At 37.0% G+C, this 16,352-nt stretch overlaps 1 protein-coding gene across 1 annotated transcript in view; it reads right to left on the reverse strand.

Moving 5' to 3' along the window:
* CPE (carboxypeptidase E) overlaps positions 1-16,352 on the reverse strand; it is a 152,319-nt gene that overhangs the window by 12,759 nt on the left and 123,208 nt on the right. Inside the window, exons 6-7 of the mRNA XM_070386690.1 lie at positions 13,820-13,959; positions 4,962-5,061 (exon numbers count right to left, since the gene is read on the reverse strand). Of these exons, the coding sequence (XP_070242791.1) occupies positions 4,962-5,061; positions 13,820-13,959 (240 nt within the window). The remainder of the gene's footprint in view (positions 1-4,961; positions 5,062-13,819; positions 13,960-16,352) is intronic.

Consider the following 16,352-nt stretch of genomic DNA (forward strand, 5'->3'; position numbering starts at 1 on the left):
TAAATTTAAGAAAATTGAAATTGTATCAAGCATCTTCTCTGATGAAAACATGTTATGAGACTAGATGTCAATTACAAAAAAAAAAAAAAAAAACCTGTAAGAAACACAAACAAATGGAGATTAAACAACACATTTCTAAATAACCAACAGGTTACTGAAGAAATCAAAGGGGAAATAAAAAAAATTTCTAGGAACAAATGACAATGAAAACACAACAACTCAAAACCTATGGGATGCAGCAAAAGCAGTTCTAAGAGGGAAGCTTATAGCAATACAATCCTACCTCAAGAAAAAAGAAAAATATCAAATAGACAACCTAACTTTACACCTAAAGCAACTGGAAAAAGAAGAAGAACAACAACAGCAACAAAAAATTAGTAGAAGGAAAGAAATCATAAAGCTCTGAGCAGAAATAAATGAAAAAGAAATGAAATAGTAAAGATTAATAAAAATGAAAAGCTGGTTCTTTGAGAAGATAAACAAAACTGACAAACACTTAGCCAGACTCATCAAGAAAAAAACAGAGAAGAATTAAATCAATAAAATTAGAAATGAAAAAGGAGAGGTTACAACAGACAATGCAGATATACAAAGGATTATAAGAGACTATTATGAACAACTATATGGCAATAAAATAGATAACCTGGAAGAAATCCATAGATCTGTAGAAAAGTTCAATTATCCAAGACTGAACCAGAAAGAAATAGAAATTATGAACAACCCAATTACAAACACTGAAATTGAAGCTGTGATCAAACATTTCCCCCCAAAAAACAAAAGCCCAGTACCAGATGACTTCACAGGAGAATTCTATCAAACATTTAGAGAAGAACAAATGCCTATCTTTCTAAAGCTCTTTTTAAAAATTGCAGAGGAAGGAACACTTCCAAATTCATTCTATAAGGCCACCATCACCCTGATACCAAAACCAGACAAAGACAATACAAAAAACAAAACTACAGGCCAATATCACTGATGAACATGCATGCAAAAATCCTCAACAAAATTTTAGCAAGTAGAATTCAGCAACACATCAAAAAGCTCATATACTATGATCAAGTTGAGTTTATTCCAGGGATGTAAGGATTCTTCAATATATGGACATCCCTCAATGTGATACACCACATTAACAAAATGAAAGATAAAAACCATATGATAATCTCAATAGATGTAGAAAAAGTCTTAGACAAATTTCAGCACCCATTTATGATTAAAACTCTTCAAAAAATGGGCATAGAAAGAACCTACCTTAACATAATAAAGGCCATATATGATAAGCTTACAGAAAACATTATTCTCAATGGTGAAAAACCAAAAGCATTCCCTCTAAGATCAGAAACAAGACAAGGGTGTCCACTTTCACCACTATTATTCAACATAGTTCTTGAAGTCTCAGCTACAGCAATCAGAGAAGAAAAAGAAATAAAAGGAATCCAGATTGGAAAAGAAGAAGTAAAGCTCTCACTGTTTGCAGATGACATGATACTGTACATAGAAAACTCTGAAGATAGTATCAGAAAATTACTAGGGTGAATCAGTGAATTTAGCAAAGTTGCAGGATACAAAATCAATACACAGAAATTACTTTCATTTCTATATACTAACAATGAAAAATCAGGAAGAGAAATTAAGCATCAATCCCATTCACCATTGCAACAAAAAGAATTAAATATCTAGGAATAAACTTAACTAAGGAGACAAAAGAACTGTACACAGAAAATTATAAGACACTAATGAAAGAAATCAAAGACAACATAAACAGATGGAAAGATATACCATGTTTATGGTAGGAAGAATCAATATTGTAAAAATAATTATACTACCAAATGCAATCTACAGATTTAATGCAATCCCTATCAAATTACCAATTGTATTTTTCAGAGAACTGGAACAAAAAATTCACAATTCATATGGAAACACAAAAGATCCTGATTAGCCAAAGCAGAATTGAGAAAGAAGAATGGAGCTAGAGGAATCAATCTTCTGATTTCAGATAATACTACAAAGATATAGTCATCAATACAGTATGGTACTGGCACAAAAACAGAAATACAGACCAATGGAACAAAATAGAGAGCCCAGAAAAAACCCATGCACCCATGGGTAACTTATTTTTGACAAAGGAAGCAAGAATATACAATGGGGCTAAGATAGCCTCTTCAATAAATGGTGCTGGGAAAACTGGACAGCTTCATATAAAAGAATGAAATTAGAACACTTTCTAACACCATACACAAAGATAAACTCAAAATGGATTAAAGACCTAAATGTAAGATCAGAAACTATAGAACTCTTAGAGGAAAACATAGGCAGAATACTCGATGACATAAATCAAAGCAAGATCCTCTATGACCCACCTCCTAGAGTAACAGAAATAAAAACAAAAGTAAACAAGTGGGACCTGATTAAACTTAAAAGCTTTTGTACAGCAAAGGAAACTATAAGCAAGGTGAAAAGACAATCCACAGAATGGGAGAAAACAATAGCAAATGAAACAACTGATAAAAGATTAATGTCCAAAATATACAAGCAGCTCATACAACTCAATGCCAGAAAAACAAACAACCCAATCAAAAAGTGGGGAAAAGACCTAAACAGACATTTCTCCAAAGAAGACATACAGATGGCTAACAAACACATGAAAAGATGCTCAATATTGCTCATTATTAGAGAAATGCAAATCAAAACTACAATGAGATACTACCTCACACTGCTCAGAATGGCCCTTATCAAAAAGCCTACAAACAATAAATGCTGGAGACAGTGTGGAGAAAAGGGAATGCTCTTGCACTTTTGCTGGGAATGTAAATTGATACAGCCACTATGGAAGATGGTATGGAGATTTCTAAAAAAAAAAAACTAGGAGTAAAACCACATATGACACAGCAATCCCACTTCTAGGCATACACCCTGAGGAAACAAAAATTGAAAGAGAAACATGTATCTCATTGTTCATTGCAGCACTATTTACAATAGCTAGAACATGGAAGCAGCCTAGATGTCCATCGAAAGATGAATGGATAAAGAAGTTGTGGTACATATACACAATGGAATATTACTCAGTCATAAAAAGGAATGCATTTGAGTCTGTTGTAATGAGGTGGATGAACCTAGAACATATACAGAGTGAAGTGAGTCATAAAGAGAAAGATAAATACCTTATATTAATGTATATGTATGGAATCTAGAAAAATGATACTGAAGAATTTATTTACAGGGCAACAGTGGAGAAACAGACATAGAGAATAGACTTATGGACATGGGGAGAGGGGAGAAGAGGGTGAGATGTATGTTAAGAGTAACATGGAACTTACATTACCATATGTAAAATAGATAGTCAATGGGAATTTGCTGTATGGCTCAGGAAACTCAAACAGGGGCTCTGTATCATCCTCGAGCGGTGGGATGGGGAGGGAGGTGGGAGGGAGGTTCAAAGGGGAGGGGAGATATGTATTCCTATGGCTGATTCATGTTGAGGTTTGACAGAAAACAGCAAAATCCTGTAAAGCAATTATCCTTCAATAAAAAATAAATTGTTTTTTAAAAAAGCTAGTCCCAGAACCTGCTCCTCAGATTTCATTCCTTTCTACCTATTTATACTGCCAACGTGAGATTTTCCTAAAATTTTCACATCTGGAATGCAGAGAAAATAATGTTTATATGTTACTAATGTTAACAAAAGCAGTTGCTTGTGGCCATAGGGTGCACGGCCTAGGTCCTTCAAGAAGTCCCGCCCCAGGGGTGAAGGGAGCAATAATTTGGCACAGATTCTGGCATATTGGTCCAGAAGGTGGGCTGGCACTTCATCGGGTGTTGAAAAGCATTGTTGTTTGAATAAATAAATGGATTTTTAGAAAACAAATATTCAAGATTAAAAAATACAAATTATAAATGTGGAGATTAAATAAGAGTTAACGGTATAGGATGTTTGGGAACTAATTTAAAGGTTAATTAATGCTAAGGTCTTGAAACATGTATAAACAGAGTTTATAGCTAAAAAGATATTATTGTTTTTGATAAGATGCCAACAAATGAGAATTACACTAAAATGAGTTGGAGAGATGTTTATTAACAGGAGTAGATAGGAAATGGCAACCCACTCCAGTGTTCTTGCCTGAAGAATCCCAGGGACGGCGGAGCCTGGTGGGCTGCCATCTGTGGGGTGGCACAGAGTCGGCCACAACTGAGGCGACTTGCTAGTAGTAGATAGGTTTGCCAGAAAAACACATCATTTTCCCCAAACTAGGAAAATGGAAAGAGGGCTTTAAACCTAGAAACAACATAAACTTCAATCCTGTAAGGTCCTTTTCAGCCTTGGATACATATGGCTTTATGACACAGATTAAATGAAGAAATGGATGGGACATCCTAGACAACAAAACACAGGCAGTTAACCTCCTTCCTACTCTTCTGCTCCCTCCTGAGGTCCACCAATTAACAGCTCTTTAGAATCTCTTCTTGAAAGTGATAGTGAAGTCGCTCAGTCGTGTCCAGCTCTTTGCGATAATGGACTGTAGCCCACCAGACTTCTCCATGGGATTTTCCAGGCAAGAGTACTGGAGTGGGTTGCCATTTCCTTCTCCAGGGGGTCTTCCTGACCCAAGGATCGAACCCAAGTCTCCCGCATTGCAGGCAGACACTTTACCCTCTGAGCCACCAGGGAAGCCCTTCTTAGGAGAGATCATTAGGATACAGCATTTTAATTCCAGCTGGTTCATCTTCCTTTGCCTTGACAACTGCAAAGAGTCTCACAGACGGCCCTGCCTCACAGCCCTCCTAAGTAACTACCTGACCTGTTCCCCAGATAAAAATTTAACTAGATCAAAGCTGGAGAGAGTGTAAAGAGACATGAGGCATTTAATTGCTTTGCACAGAACAGTATAAGAATGTAACTATGCTAAGAAGTAGCCACGGTCTCATATGCAATACTAGAGCCTCTGATCACAGCAAAGAACACCCACCAGATGTGACATCATGGTCTATTCCTTCCACAGAGAGGGTGGCGTTAGCAATTGGGTTACCCTGAAGATCTCGGACAAATCCTTTAACTCCTCGGTGTATCTGTGATGGTCAAGAATAACCAAAAAAATTTGTATTAGAAACAACCTAAAAACATGCTTCATATCAAACATCTCCTTATTTTCTAGCAAAATACTGAAGATTTCTATTGTTTAGGTATCAAAACAAGCTCAAAAAGTCACTGAATTTTTTGTACATTCTTTACTCTGCTTTTTCTCAAGTAGACAAATGAGAAGTAACCCCTGGAAAATTGATATCTTATTCTGAGTCAAATAAGACTTTGAAGTACCTTCCAAACTACCAAAACAAATAAACAAACAAAAAACCTGTCAATGTGTAAAACAGTTCTGGTCTGAACATATTTCATTGCTTTCTATTTTAAATTTGGTCAATTATGTATACTTTATATGCCACGTATCAGTTAACAAGATATCACGTTATAGCCCTTCAATACTTGTTCCTTTTAGATAAAAGGATATATATATATTGTGAATATTTTTGCATTAAACCCACTAATAATATTATTTTGGTTGAAAATCAGTGCATGAAAAGTCAGTGAACTTACTAACTGAAAACTGGGTTTATTAATAAAAAAGAAGAGTTTATGTTGAGAACAAGCTATTGAATTAAGTTGCTGTCATCAACTAACTACTACAATGAAAACTACAAAAACAATTTTATTTCTAAATGATAATTCAACCAAGTCAACACGTATTTGAAGTAAAGGAGGGTCACTTAAGGTCTTTGAGAAAGTACTGCTTCTGGAATATCAAATGATAATCTATCAATCTTGATAATTTAGCAAAACACCATCCACCCCACTCCAGTTGCTCTTCACTCATATGACCCCAGAAAATAAATTTTCTTTTGCTATTGATGATATTTACATATTTTCCTACAGAAAATAGAATAAATCTCATGTGTCCCTTTGTCACTGGAGAGTAAATATGGCAGTGGTAAAATGTTTTATCAAAGAGATACCCTTTGTATACTAGTAAAATTTTTTTGAATTTTCTATTTTTTAAAAAAGCAAAACTCTTTAAGTAACACATAATTCTTTTCTCTAAACGCAATTTACTCATGATAAAAAAGTGATACAGGGACTTTCTGGGTGGTTCAGTGGCTAAGACTGTGTGCTCTCAATGCAGGAGGCCTGAGTTTGATCCCTGGTCAGAGAACTAGATCCCACATGCCACAACTAAAAAATCCTGCATGCCAAAGATCGAAAATCCTATGTACTAAAACTAAGATCCAATGCAGCCAAATAAACATTTTTGTAAAAAGTGATACATTTGCAGTAATAATAATAATTTTAATGGCAACCAGTAAAGTGAGAAGAGAGTAAACACAATTTTAAAACAAAAAGATATTTTTAATCTTTTCCCCAAGATTCACCTATGGATTAGCCAACCAAAATTGAATGAGACTGAAATTTAGCTACTGGAAACAAGAGAAGTTAGCTTTCTTAATGAAATTCACATGGTAAAAGTATTAGAAAAATTGTAGAGATTAATTTATTCATCTTGGGGCACTATAATCCTGATATATGTTTAAAATGTCCTCATCATTTAAAAAATAAATCAATCACTTCAAAAACATATAATTCACCTACATTAGGTATAAATATACCCACTAATATTCATAATTGTATGTTTTTCTGCCTCTGCAACCCAAGACTTAAATTACAGTATGTGATTAACAAATAGCTATGTTAGGTAGGAAATTAGGCATGAGCAACAAGCAGTGGCCTAGCTGAAAAGGATGCAAGCTGATCTCTAAACCCCATCCTAAACACACCCAGGAGAGCTCACAGATATGCTACAAAAATAACCACAGAGACTTTTCCAACTCCTGCACATGCACCCTAGGCACATAGTGAATACAAACTAACCACAGGGGCTTCTTCAAGTAACCTTAAACAGCTAGGAGCCCATTAAGCGCTCATAAATACTCATAATATGTATGGATTTATGAATTTTTACATAGTCATAAATATGTATGTGTTCATATATACATATATCTGATTGTACAAACTGAATGATGGGAAAGACATGCACAACAGAGACTGTGGCTGTGTAACTTGCAAGTGCCAACTAGCCTTGAGGGTATGCCCTTTCCTGATAGGTGGTGAGTACAGGCCCTATTTTGCACAGGACAGAACCAAGAGGAAGAGACAGGAAGTATAAAAGGAGAAGCCAAGAGGGATTGTTATGATTCCTTTCAGGTTGGCCCACTTCCACGTCTCTTTAATAAATGTTCTGTCTGCTTGAGCTATAACTGAACTGCAACTTTTCTGTTGTTTCAAACCCTTTAGTCCATCATTCTAAATCTTTGTTACTATGAGACAAGAACCAAAGGTGAGAAACAAACCAACCTGATGGTTAAATAAATAAATGTATGATACGCCAATTATGGAACATTATTTTTCTGTTTGAAATTTTCCACTATAGGAATAAACCTCAATGGAAATGTTATGGGCTACTAGAACTCCACAGGAATGCAGACTGGAAAACAGTTACTTTATGGTGTTTGCAAAAGAAACCCCAGAAGTTTATTAATAAATTTCACTCATATCTGGGCAAGTTATTTTACTACACTTGTTCTTCCTATAATTCTCCTTCCCCAGATTCTAGACATTTCAATCAAGCAAGGCTAAAAACAAAAAAAAAAATTAAATTTTCATTGTCGCTAGAATAGTTTAATGTCAATAACCTTTAAATCTTCAAATACTTAAGTGTCCTCCAGAGGGCTTGCTGAAATGGAGACTCGGGTCCTGCCCTTCAAGGAATGTGATTCAGTGTTGGGACTGAAAACTCATTTTTAACAATAATCTAGATGAGTCTGAGGCAAGTGCTCATGAACCATTCTTTGAAAAATTCTTTGGAAATTTTGAGAACTAGACAGTTCCATGGCTATTGCATAGGAGCTCTTCTTAGAAAACTATTTACGTTGATTAACTTTACAACTCGAGGTCCTAAAAACACCCTTTTAAGGCTCTGCAATAGATTTCTTCTCAACCAATCATTGAATTGGATCTCCTAATCACCAATAGAGCTTTGCCAAGAGAACGCACTGGTCATAGCAAACACCCTCTTCCAACAACACAAGAAAAGACTCTACACATGGACATCACCAGATGGCCAACACCAAAATCAGATTGATTATATTCTTTGCAGCCAAAGATGGAGAAGCTCTATACAGTCAGCAAAAACAAGACCGGGAGCTGACTGTGGTTCAGATCATGAACTCCTTATGCTGTATTCAAACTTAAATAGGAGAAAGTAGGGAAAACCACTAGATCGTTCAGTTATGACCTAAATCAAACCCCTTACAATCATACAGTGGATGTGAGAAATAGATTTGAGACACTAGATCTGATAGAGTGTCTGATGAACTATGGATCGAGGTTCGTGACATTGTATAGGAGACAGAGATCAAGACCATCCCCATGGAAAAGAAATGAAAAAAAGCAAAATGGCTGTCTGATGAGGCCTTATAAATAGCTGTGAAATGAAGAGAAGCAAAGAGCAAAGGGGAAAAGGAAAGATATACCCATTTGAATGCAGAGTTCCAAAGAATAGCAAGGAGAGAAAAGAAAGCCTTCCTCAGTGATCAGTGCAGAGAAATAGAGGAAAACAATAGAGTGGGAAAGACTAGAGATCTCTTCAAGAAAATTAGAGATACCAAGGGAACATTTCATGCAAAGATGGGTTCAATAAAGGACAGAAATGGTATGGACCTAACAGAAGCAGAAGATATTAAGAAGAGGTGGCAAGAATACACAGAAGAACTATACAATAAAGATCTTCATGACTCAGATGATCACAATGGTGTGATCACTCACCAAGAGACAGACATGCTGGAATGTGAAGTCAAGTGGGCCTTAGGAAGCATCACTATGAACAAAGCTAGTGGAGGTGATGGAATACCAGTTCAGCTATTTCAAATCCTGAAAGATGATGCTGTGAAAGTGCTGCACTCAATATGTCAGCAAATTTGAAAAACTGAGCAGTGGCCACAGGACTGGAAAAGGTCAGTTTTTATTCCAATCCCAAAGAAAGGCAATGCCAAAGAATGCTCAAACTACCTCACAATTGCACTCATCTCACATGCTGGTAGAGTAATGCTCAAAATTCTCCAAGCCAGGCTTCAGCAATACGGGAACTGTGAACTTTCACATGTTCAAGCTGGATTTAGAAAAGGCAAAGGAACCAGAATCAAATTGCCAACATCCACTGGATCATCAAAAAAGCAAGAGAGTTCCAGAAAAACATCTATTTCTGCTTTATTGACTATGCCAAAGCCGCATGGATCACAATAAACTGTGGAAAATTCTGTGGGAATACCAGACTATCTGACGTGCCTCTTGAGAAACCTGTATGCAGGTCAGGAAGCAACAGTTAGAACTGGACATGGAACAACAGACTGGTTCCAAATAGGAAAATGGGTACATTAAGGCTGTATACTGTCACCCTGCTTATTTAACTTATATGAAGAGTACATCATGAGAAACACTGGGCTGGATGAAGCACAGGCTGGAACTAAGATTTCTGGGAGAAATAACAATAACCTCAGATATGCAGATGATGCCACCCTTATGGCAGAAAGTGAAGAAGAAGAAGTAAAGAGCTTCTTGATGAAAGTGAAAGAAGACAGTGAAAAAGTTGGCTTAAAGATCAACATTCAGAAAACAAAGATCATGGCATCGGGTCCCACCACTTCATGGGAAATAGAGAAACAGCAGCTGACTTTATTTACTTATTTATTTAGCTCCAAAATCATGCAGATGGTGATTGCAGCCATGAAATTAAAAGATGCTTGCTCCTTGTAAAGAAAGTTATGACCAACCTAGACAGCATATTAAAAAACAGAGACATTACTTTGCCAACAAATGTCCATCTAGTCAAGGCTATGGTTTTTTCAGTAGTCAAGTATGGATGTGATAGTTGGACTATAAAGAAAGCTGAGTGCTAAAGAACTGATGCTTTTGAACTGTGGTGTTGGAGAAGACTCTTGAGAGTCCCTTGGACTGCAAGGAGATCCAACCAGTCCATCCTAAAGCAAATCAGTCCTGGGTGTTCATTGGAAGGACTGATGCTGAAGCTGAAACTCCAATACTTTGGCCACCTGATGAGAAGAGCTGACTCATTTGAAAAGACCCTGTTGCTGGAAAAGATTGACAGCAGGAGGAGAAGGGGACAACAGAGGATGAGATGGTTGGATGGCATCGCCGACTCAATGGACATGAGTTTGGGTAGCCCTCGGGAGTTGGTGATGGACAGGGAGGCCTGGCATGCTGCAGTCCCTATCGTCTCAAAGAGTCAGACACAACTGAGCGACTGAACTGAAATGAACTGAATCACCTATTTTTCCATTTGTTATAAAACTAGTCAATGATTAGATTTTAGGCCCAGGTGTTCAATTATTTATCACCACCATATTCCACTGTCGTGAAATAATTTCAACACAGAACTTCTGGAAGCCTTCACTAATATTCCACCAGCCTTTGATTCCCTAATCTGGAGTGTCCTTTGAGGCAAGCTGGTGTGAGTTCACTGCAAATACCAATCTTACTGCTTCCATACATTCTGTACAATAATAGTGATGTCACACCAGGATGGGTCACAGGGATCTGTCGACAGATCAAACTTTCATTTCAAGTGGCATAAAACAGGACTGTATCATCTGATCCCTCTTATTTTCAGCTGATTCTTACATAAACTGATACAGGTTTTAGATTAATTAATGCAAGTGCCACCATAAATATGACAATCATTCTACTCTTTCTGATGGCACACATTTGGGTTTTGTTTTATAGTGCAATTTTTCTCAAGAACTAAGATAGGACTTCCTTTGTAGTTTAGTGGTTAAGAATCCACCAGCCAATCCAGGGAACATAGGTTCAACCCCTGGTCCAGGAAGATTCCACATGCCATAACCATGCACCACAGCAACTGAGCCTGGGTACCACAACTACTGACCTTGCACACTCTAGAACCCATGCTCTGCAACCAGAGAAGACACCACAATAAGAAGTTTGCACACCACAACTGAGAGTAGCTCCAAGTCACTGCAACTAGAATAAGTTCATGTGCAGCAATGAAGGTTCAGCACAGTCAAAAATAAATAAATTAGAATAAGAACTTAAATAGCAGCTGAACATTTTCTTTTAATTGTTGATGGGGTAATAATTTTACTGACATCAACTGTAGGGAATCCTAGAGCATAGCTCCAAGAAGCCTTTTCTGAACTGGCAGCACTGGGTTAAGGACCCTTCTGTGTACTGCCATTGCTCTTTATTTTAGCATTTATCATCCTCTCTTGTAGTTAGGTATTGATATCTGAACTTAAGATGAAACACACTCTCCCCAGAGCCTTATAGGGTGCCTAGGACACCCCACTCCAGTACTCTTGCCTGGAAAATTCCATGGACGGAGGAGCCTGGTAGGCTGCAGTCCATGGGGCCGCTAAGAGTCAGACACGACTGAGCGACTTCACTTTCACTTTTCACTTTCATGCATTGGAGAAGGAAATGGCAACCCACTCCAGTGTTCTTGCCTGGAGAATCCCAGGGACGGCGGAGCCTGGTGGGCTGCCGTCTATGGGGTCGCACAAAGTCAGACACGACTGAAGCGACTTAGCAGCAGCAGCAGCAGGACACAAAAGTAGCTTAATAAATTTTTGCTGTAAAAATTAATAAATAAAATGAAAAGCATTGAATTAAGGAAGGATTCTTTGCTATCTAAGCAAAGAACACACCAAATAGCCCCATCTTACTTACTCAGGCTACAACTTTACTTTTAAATTTTGCTCTTAAAATATCCATCCAAATATAGCTCTCCTCAAACAACATTCTACAAGGGTGCCCACTCAAGTTTTTTCAGAATCAACATAGCTAATTATCTTTAGCTTTGTTGTTGAAAATATCTTTTTGTGTTAACATGCACTTTTATGTTAATTCCACTGACATAAAAATCCTGTATAATGGATGTTTTTTAATAACTGTCATCACTGTATCTCTTCCATGATAATACCTTTTGGTAAGGTATATGGATACTTGTGGAAGGCAATGGCAACCCACTCCAGTACTCTTCCTGGAAAATCCCGTGGGCAGAGAAGCCTGGTAGGCTGTCTCTATGTCCCCATGCAGTCCATGGGGTCGCCAAGAGTCAGACACGACTGAGCAACTTCACTCTCGCTTTTCACTTTCATCCATTGGAGAAGGAAATGGCAACCCACTCCAGCATTCTTGCCTGGAGAATCCCAGGGATGGGGGAGCTTGGTGGGCTGCCATCCATGGGGTCACACAGAGTCAGACACCACTGAAGTGACTTAGCAGCAGCAGCATGGATACTTGACAAGTGTAAAAGAATTCTTAAGCTGATTTCACATTTTTAATGTATTGGGTTCACGTGTATATATTTCTATGTACCTGTGGGTGTGAGCTAAGTCACTTCAGTGGTGTCCTATTCTTTGCAACCCTATGGACTGTAGCCCACCAGGTTCCTCTGTCCTTGGAATTTCCCAAGCAAGAACACTGGAGTGGGTTGCCATTCCCTTCTCCAGAGGATCTTCCTGACCCAGGGATCAAACTTGGTGTCTCTTATGTCTCCTGCATTGGCAAGCAGGTTCTTTACCACTAATACCACCTGGGAAGCCCGTTTATATGTACATGTATGTGCAAATAGCTACTTATCTATATAATAGCATTTGTTTATATCAAATTAGTTTAAAAATCAGTCTATACTACCTGCCAGTATATGAAACTAACATTACTCTTCCTGACTTTGGATGTAAATGGCCACATACAGAATGGAAAGTGAAACTGTCAAGGCACTGCAAGCAAAGAACAGAGTCCTTAGGTCTTTCCCAACAGTACTGCCCCTGGTGTCAGTCTCTACCTAGTACATAGGGGTGGAGCTACAGGGAACTGGCCTGGATCAAGTCTGAACAGGTAGGTATTTCATTCTGACACATGGTGAGATTCTACAAATTTCTGTACAGTGACTCTCTGCTAAAGATCTAAATTTATGTCATGAGAGGCAATACAGCATGGTGATTCTGGAACTAGACAGCCTGGATTCTGGCAGAATAACTTCAGGCAAGTTGTTTAACTTCTCTGTGCTTCTGATTTCTTATTTTTAATTCATGGATGATAATGGTGGTGGAATAAAATAAGACGATGTTGCTGATGATATAACGTTCCTTATGGAGTTGTGACAATTAAATTAATCAATTACTACATGTAAGGCATTTAGGATAATGCCAGGGAAAGAGTTAATGCCCAGTAAATGTAACTTACCCATCATTGCCATTACCTCATCTCCAGTTGAGTCTGGGCTGTGACAAGTGAGGCATAAGGAGACTTTCACTCCTAGGTGCTGATCCTACACCTGCATAACCCTGGGAGTGAATGGCTCATTAAATTTTTCATCCTGGGTGCTTCATTTACTTCATTCTAGATTTGGTCCTACCTGGAATGTCTGACAAATCCAAAGTGATCAGGGTAGAGGAGTATCCTAGGATTGCCCTTAATTAATGCAATATGAAAGAAAAGAGGGTGTCACCCTACCTTTCCATAACTCCAGTTTAATCAGTTCTCAGCAAATATTCATGAACTAAAAAACCAATTACAAATGAAAGACTATTTGAATCACGACTGATGCATTTTTCCAAATGTAGCATTCTCACTTTGGGTCAGGTGGATTCATATAGTCTGGGATCCTCTTAGGAGACTATTGTTCACCAAGTTACTATTGTGCACTTAGACCTCCTATTTTATGCTGGAGACTGGGTTTACCTGCTGAATGTAGCTAATGAGGGAGTTTTTGTTATCCTCCCAGTAGTTCTTCAAAGTCTCTTCAGGTGGAAACTTTTCACAGCTAAGCTCCACAGTAATCTCAAAGCAGTTGCTGCTGAGGTAATTGAAATCTTGCATTCCTGCCAAAACACCAAATGAAAAGTTAAATTATGCATGTGGTGACTAGAACCCACACCGACTGTTCTGCTGACAGCTAGGTAAATACTGTACCAATCCATGCATCTTGAGGAGACTGTGGGAAATTGCAAGTGAAATCACCTACTGTATGAGAAGGAACAACATACTTGGGGGATAGTTACCACTTCACAAGCACAAGCAGTCATTTAGTGTAATGCATTGCTGTTGTATAGTCCTAAAGCAAGTATCAGCCACATTCCACAGTGCTGGAATCAACTTCAAAGACAACAGGAGAGTGCAATCATCAAAAAGGTGAAGCAGGAATTTTCTACTGTCTTCCCTCCCCCCAAAAATACAAATCTTAACAATTACCCATGAATAGAATGTGTTTGTGGAAGTTCAGGAATCTAATGGAAAAGTTAAAGCACACTATTGGAGAAAAAAATTCAAGACTGGACACGTTGAAGTGAGGAAGAGGAACAGTTTCACTTTACCTGTATCACCTCCTTCCCTAAGGTGGGGTAGCTTAGTGCCAAAGAAACCTAATTAGTAATATGAAAACATATAAAAACATACAATACATTGGTAAAGGTAAGTATATAGTTAGATTCAGAATATTCTAGTACTGTAATATGAAAGTGTATTATTCACTTTACTATAAAGTTTTTTAAATATTAAAAATAAGTATAGCTACAATAATCTGTTCATAGATACACAAAATGGAAAGATGTAAATTGTGGCATCAAAACATAAAATGTGGGGTAAAGTTTTGCTTGCAATCAAAGTTAAGTTGTTGACAGCCTAAAATGGACTATTACACTATATGATGTTTTATGTAAGCCACATGGTAACCATAAAGCAAAAACCTATTCAAAAACAGTAAAGATAAAAGAATCAAAGCATACCATTGTAGAAAATCATCAATTCATAAAGAAAGACAGCAAGAGAAGAAGAAAGGAACAAGGTAACTTCAAAACAGAAGACAACAATACAGCAAGGCCTTACCTATCAATAATTATTTTAAATGTAAACAGATTAAATTCTTTAATCAAAAGGCATAGAGTAGCTGAATAGATTAAAAAAAAAACAAGACCCAACTATGTGGTGCCTACAAGAAACTCACTTCAGGTTTAAGAACACACATAAGCTCAAAGTGAAGGGATGACAAAAGATATTCAGTGCTTATGAAAACCAAAAGAGAGAAGAGGTAGCAGTACTTTTCTCAGACAAAATACAGTTTAAGCCAAAAACTGTAATAAGAGACAAATATCATTATATTTTGATAAAGGGGTCAATTCATCAAAGGATGATACAACTATCAAAAATACACAAACACTCAACATTGGAGTATTTAAATATATTAAGCAAATACTAATAGGTCTGAAAAGAGGAATGACCACAGTACTATAACAGTAGGGGACTTCAGTATCCCACTTCCAATAATGGATAACTAGACCATCCATACAGTCTCAGCAAGGGAACACTGGCCTTGAACTATACTTTATATTATATGAACCTAATAGCCATACAGAACAAGCCATCCAACATGGAACATTCTCTAGGATAGATCATATCATAGGTTACAAAAAAAATCTCAGCAGACTAGGGTAGGCTGAAATCATGCCAACTATTTTTTCCAACCACAATGGTACAGAACTAGAAATCATAACAAGAGAAAAACTAGAAAATTCACAAACATGTAGAAAAGTAAACAACACACACTTGAACAAGTCAAAGGGAAACCAAAATATCTTGAACAAATGAAAATAGTAACACAACCTACCAAAACTTATGAGATGTAGCAAAAGCAATCCTAAGAAAGAAAATTATTATGATAAATGCTTACATTTAAAACAAAAAAGAAATATGTAAAATAAATTATTTAATCTTACACTTTAAGAAAACTAGAAAATGAACAAATCAAGCACAAAATTGCAGAAGGATGGGAATAACAAGGATCAAAGCAGAAATAAATGAAATAGAGGCAGGGAAAAGATAAGAAAAGATAAATAAATAAATATAAATAAAATAAAATAAAGATAAATAAAAATAAAAAATATAAATAAAAGAAAAGATAAATCTAAGGGCTTTTTAAAATTTTCTTATGTTTTATTTATTTATTTTAATTGAGAATAATTGCTTTACAATATTGTGATTTTTTTACCATACATTAACATGAATCAGCCATGGGTACACATGACTGGTTTTTGAAAAAGATAAAATAGACAAAGCTGTAGTTAGACTTACCAAGAATAAAAGAAAGGGGGAGACATTTCAACTAATACCATAGAAATGCAAAGGATCATAAAAGACTGTGAACAATTATAAGCCAACACCTGGACAACCTAGAAGAAATGGATACATTCCCAGAAACATACAACTTACCAAGACTGAA

Source organism: Bos mutus, chromosome 17 (assembly GCF_027580195.1).
Source record: "Bos mutus isolate GX-2022 chromosome 17, NWIPB_WYAK_1.1, whole genome shotgun sequence".
Taxonomy (NCBI): Eukaryota; Metazoa; Chordata; class Mammalia; order Artiodactyla; family Bovidae; genus Bos; species Bos mutus.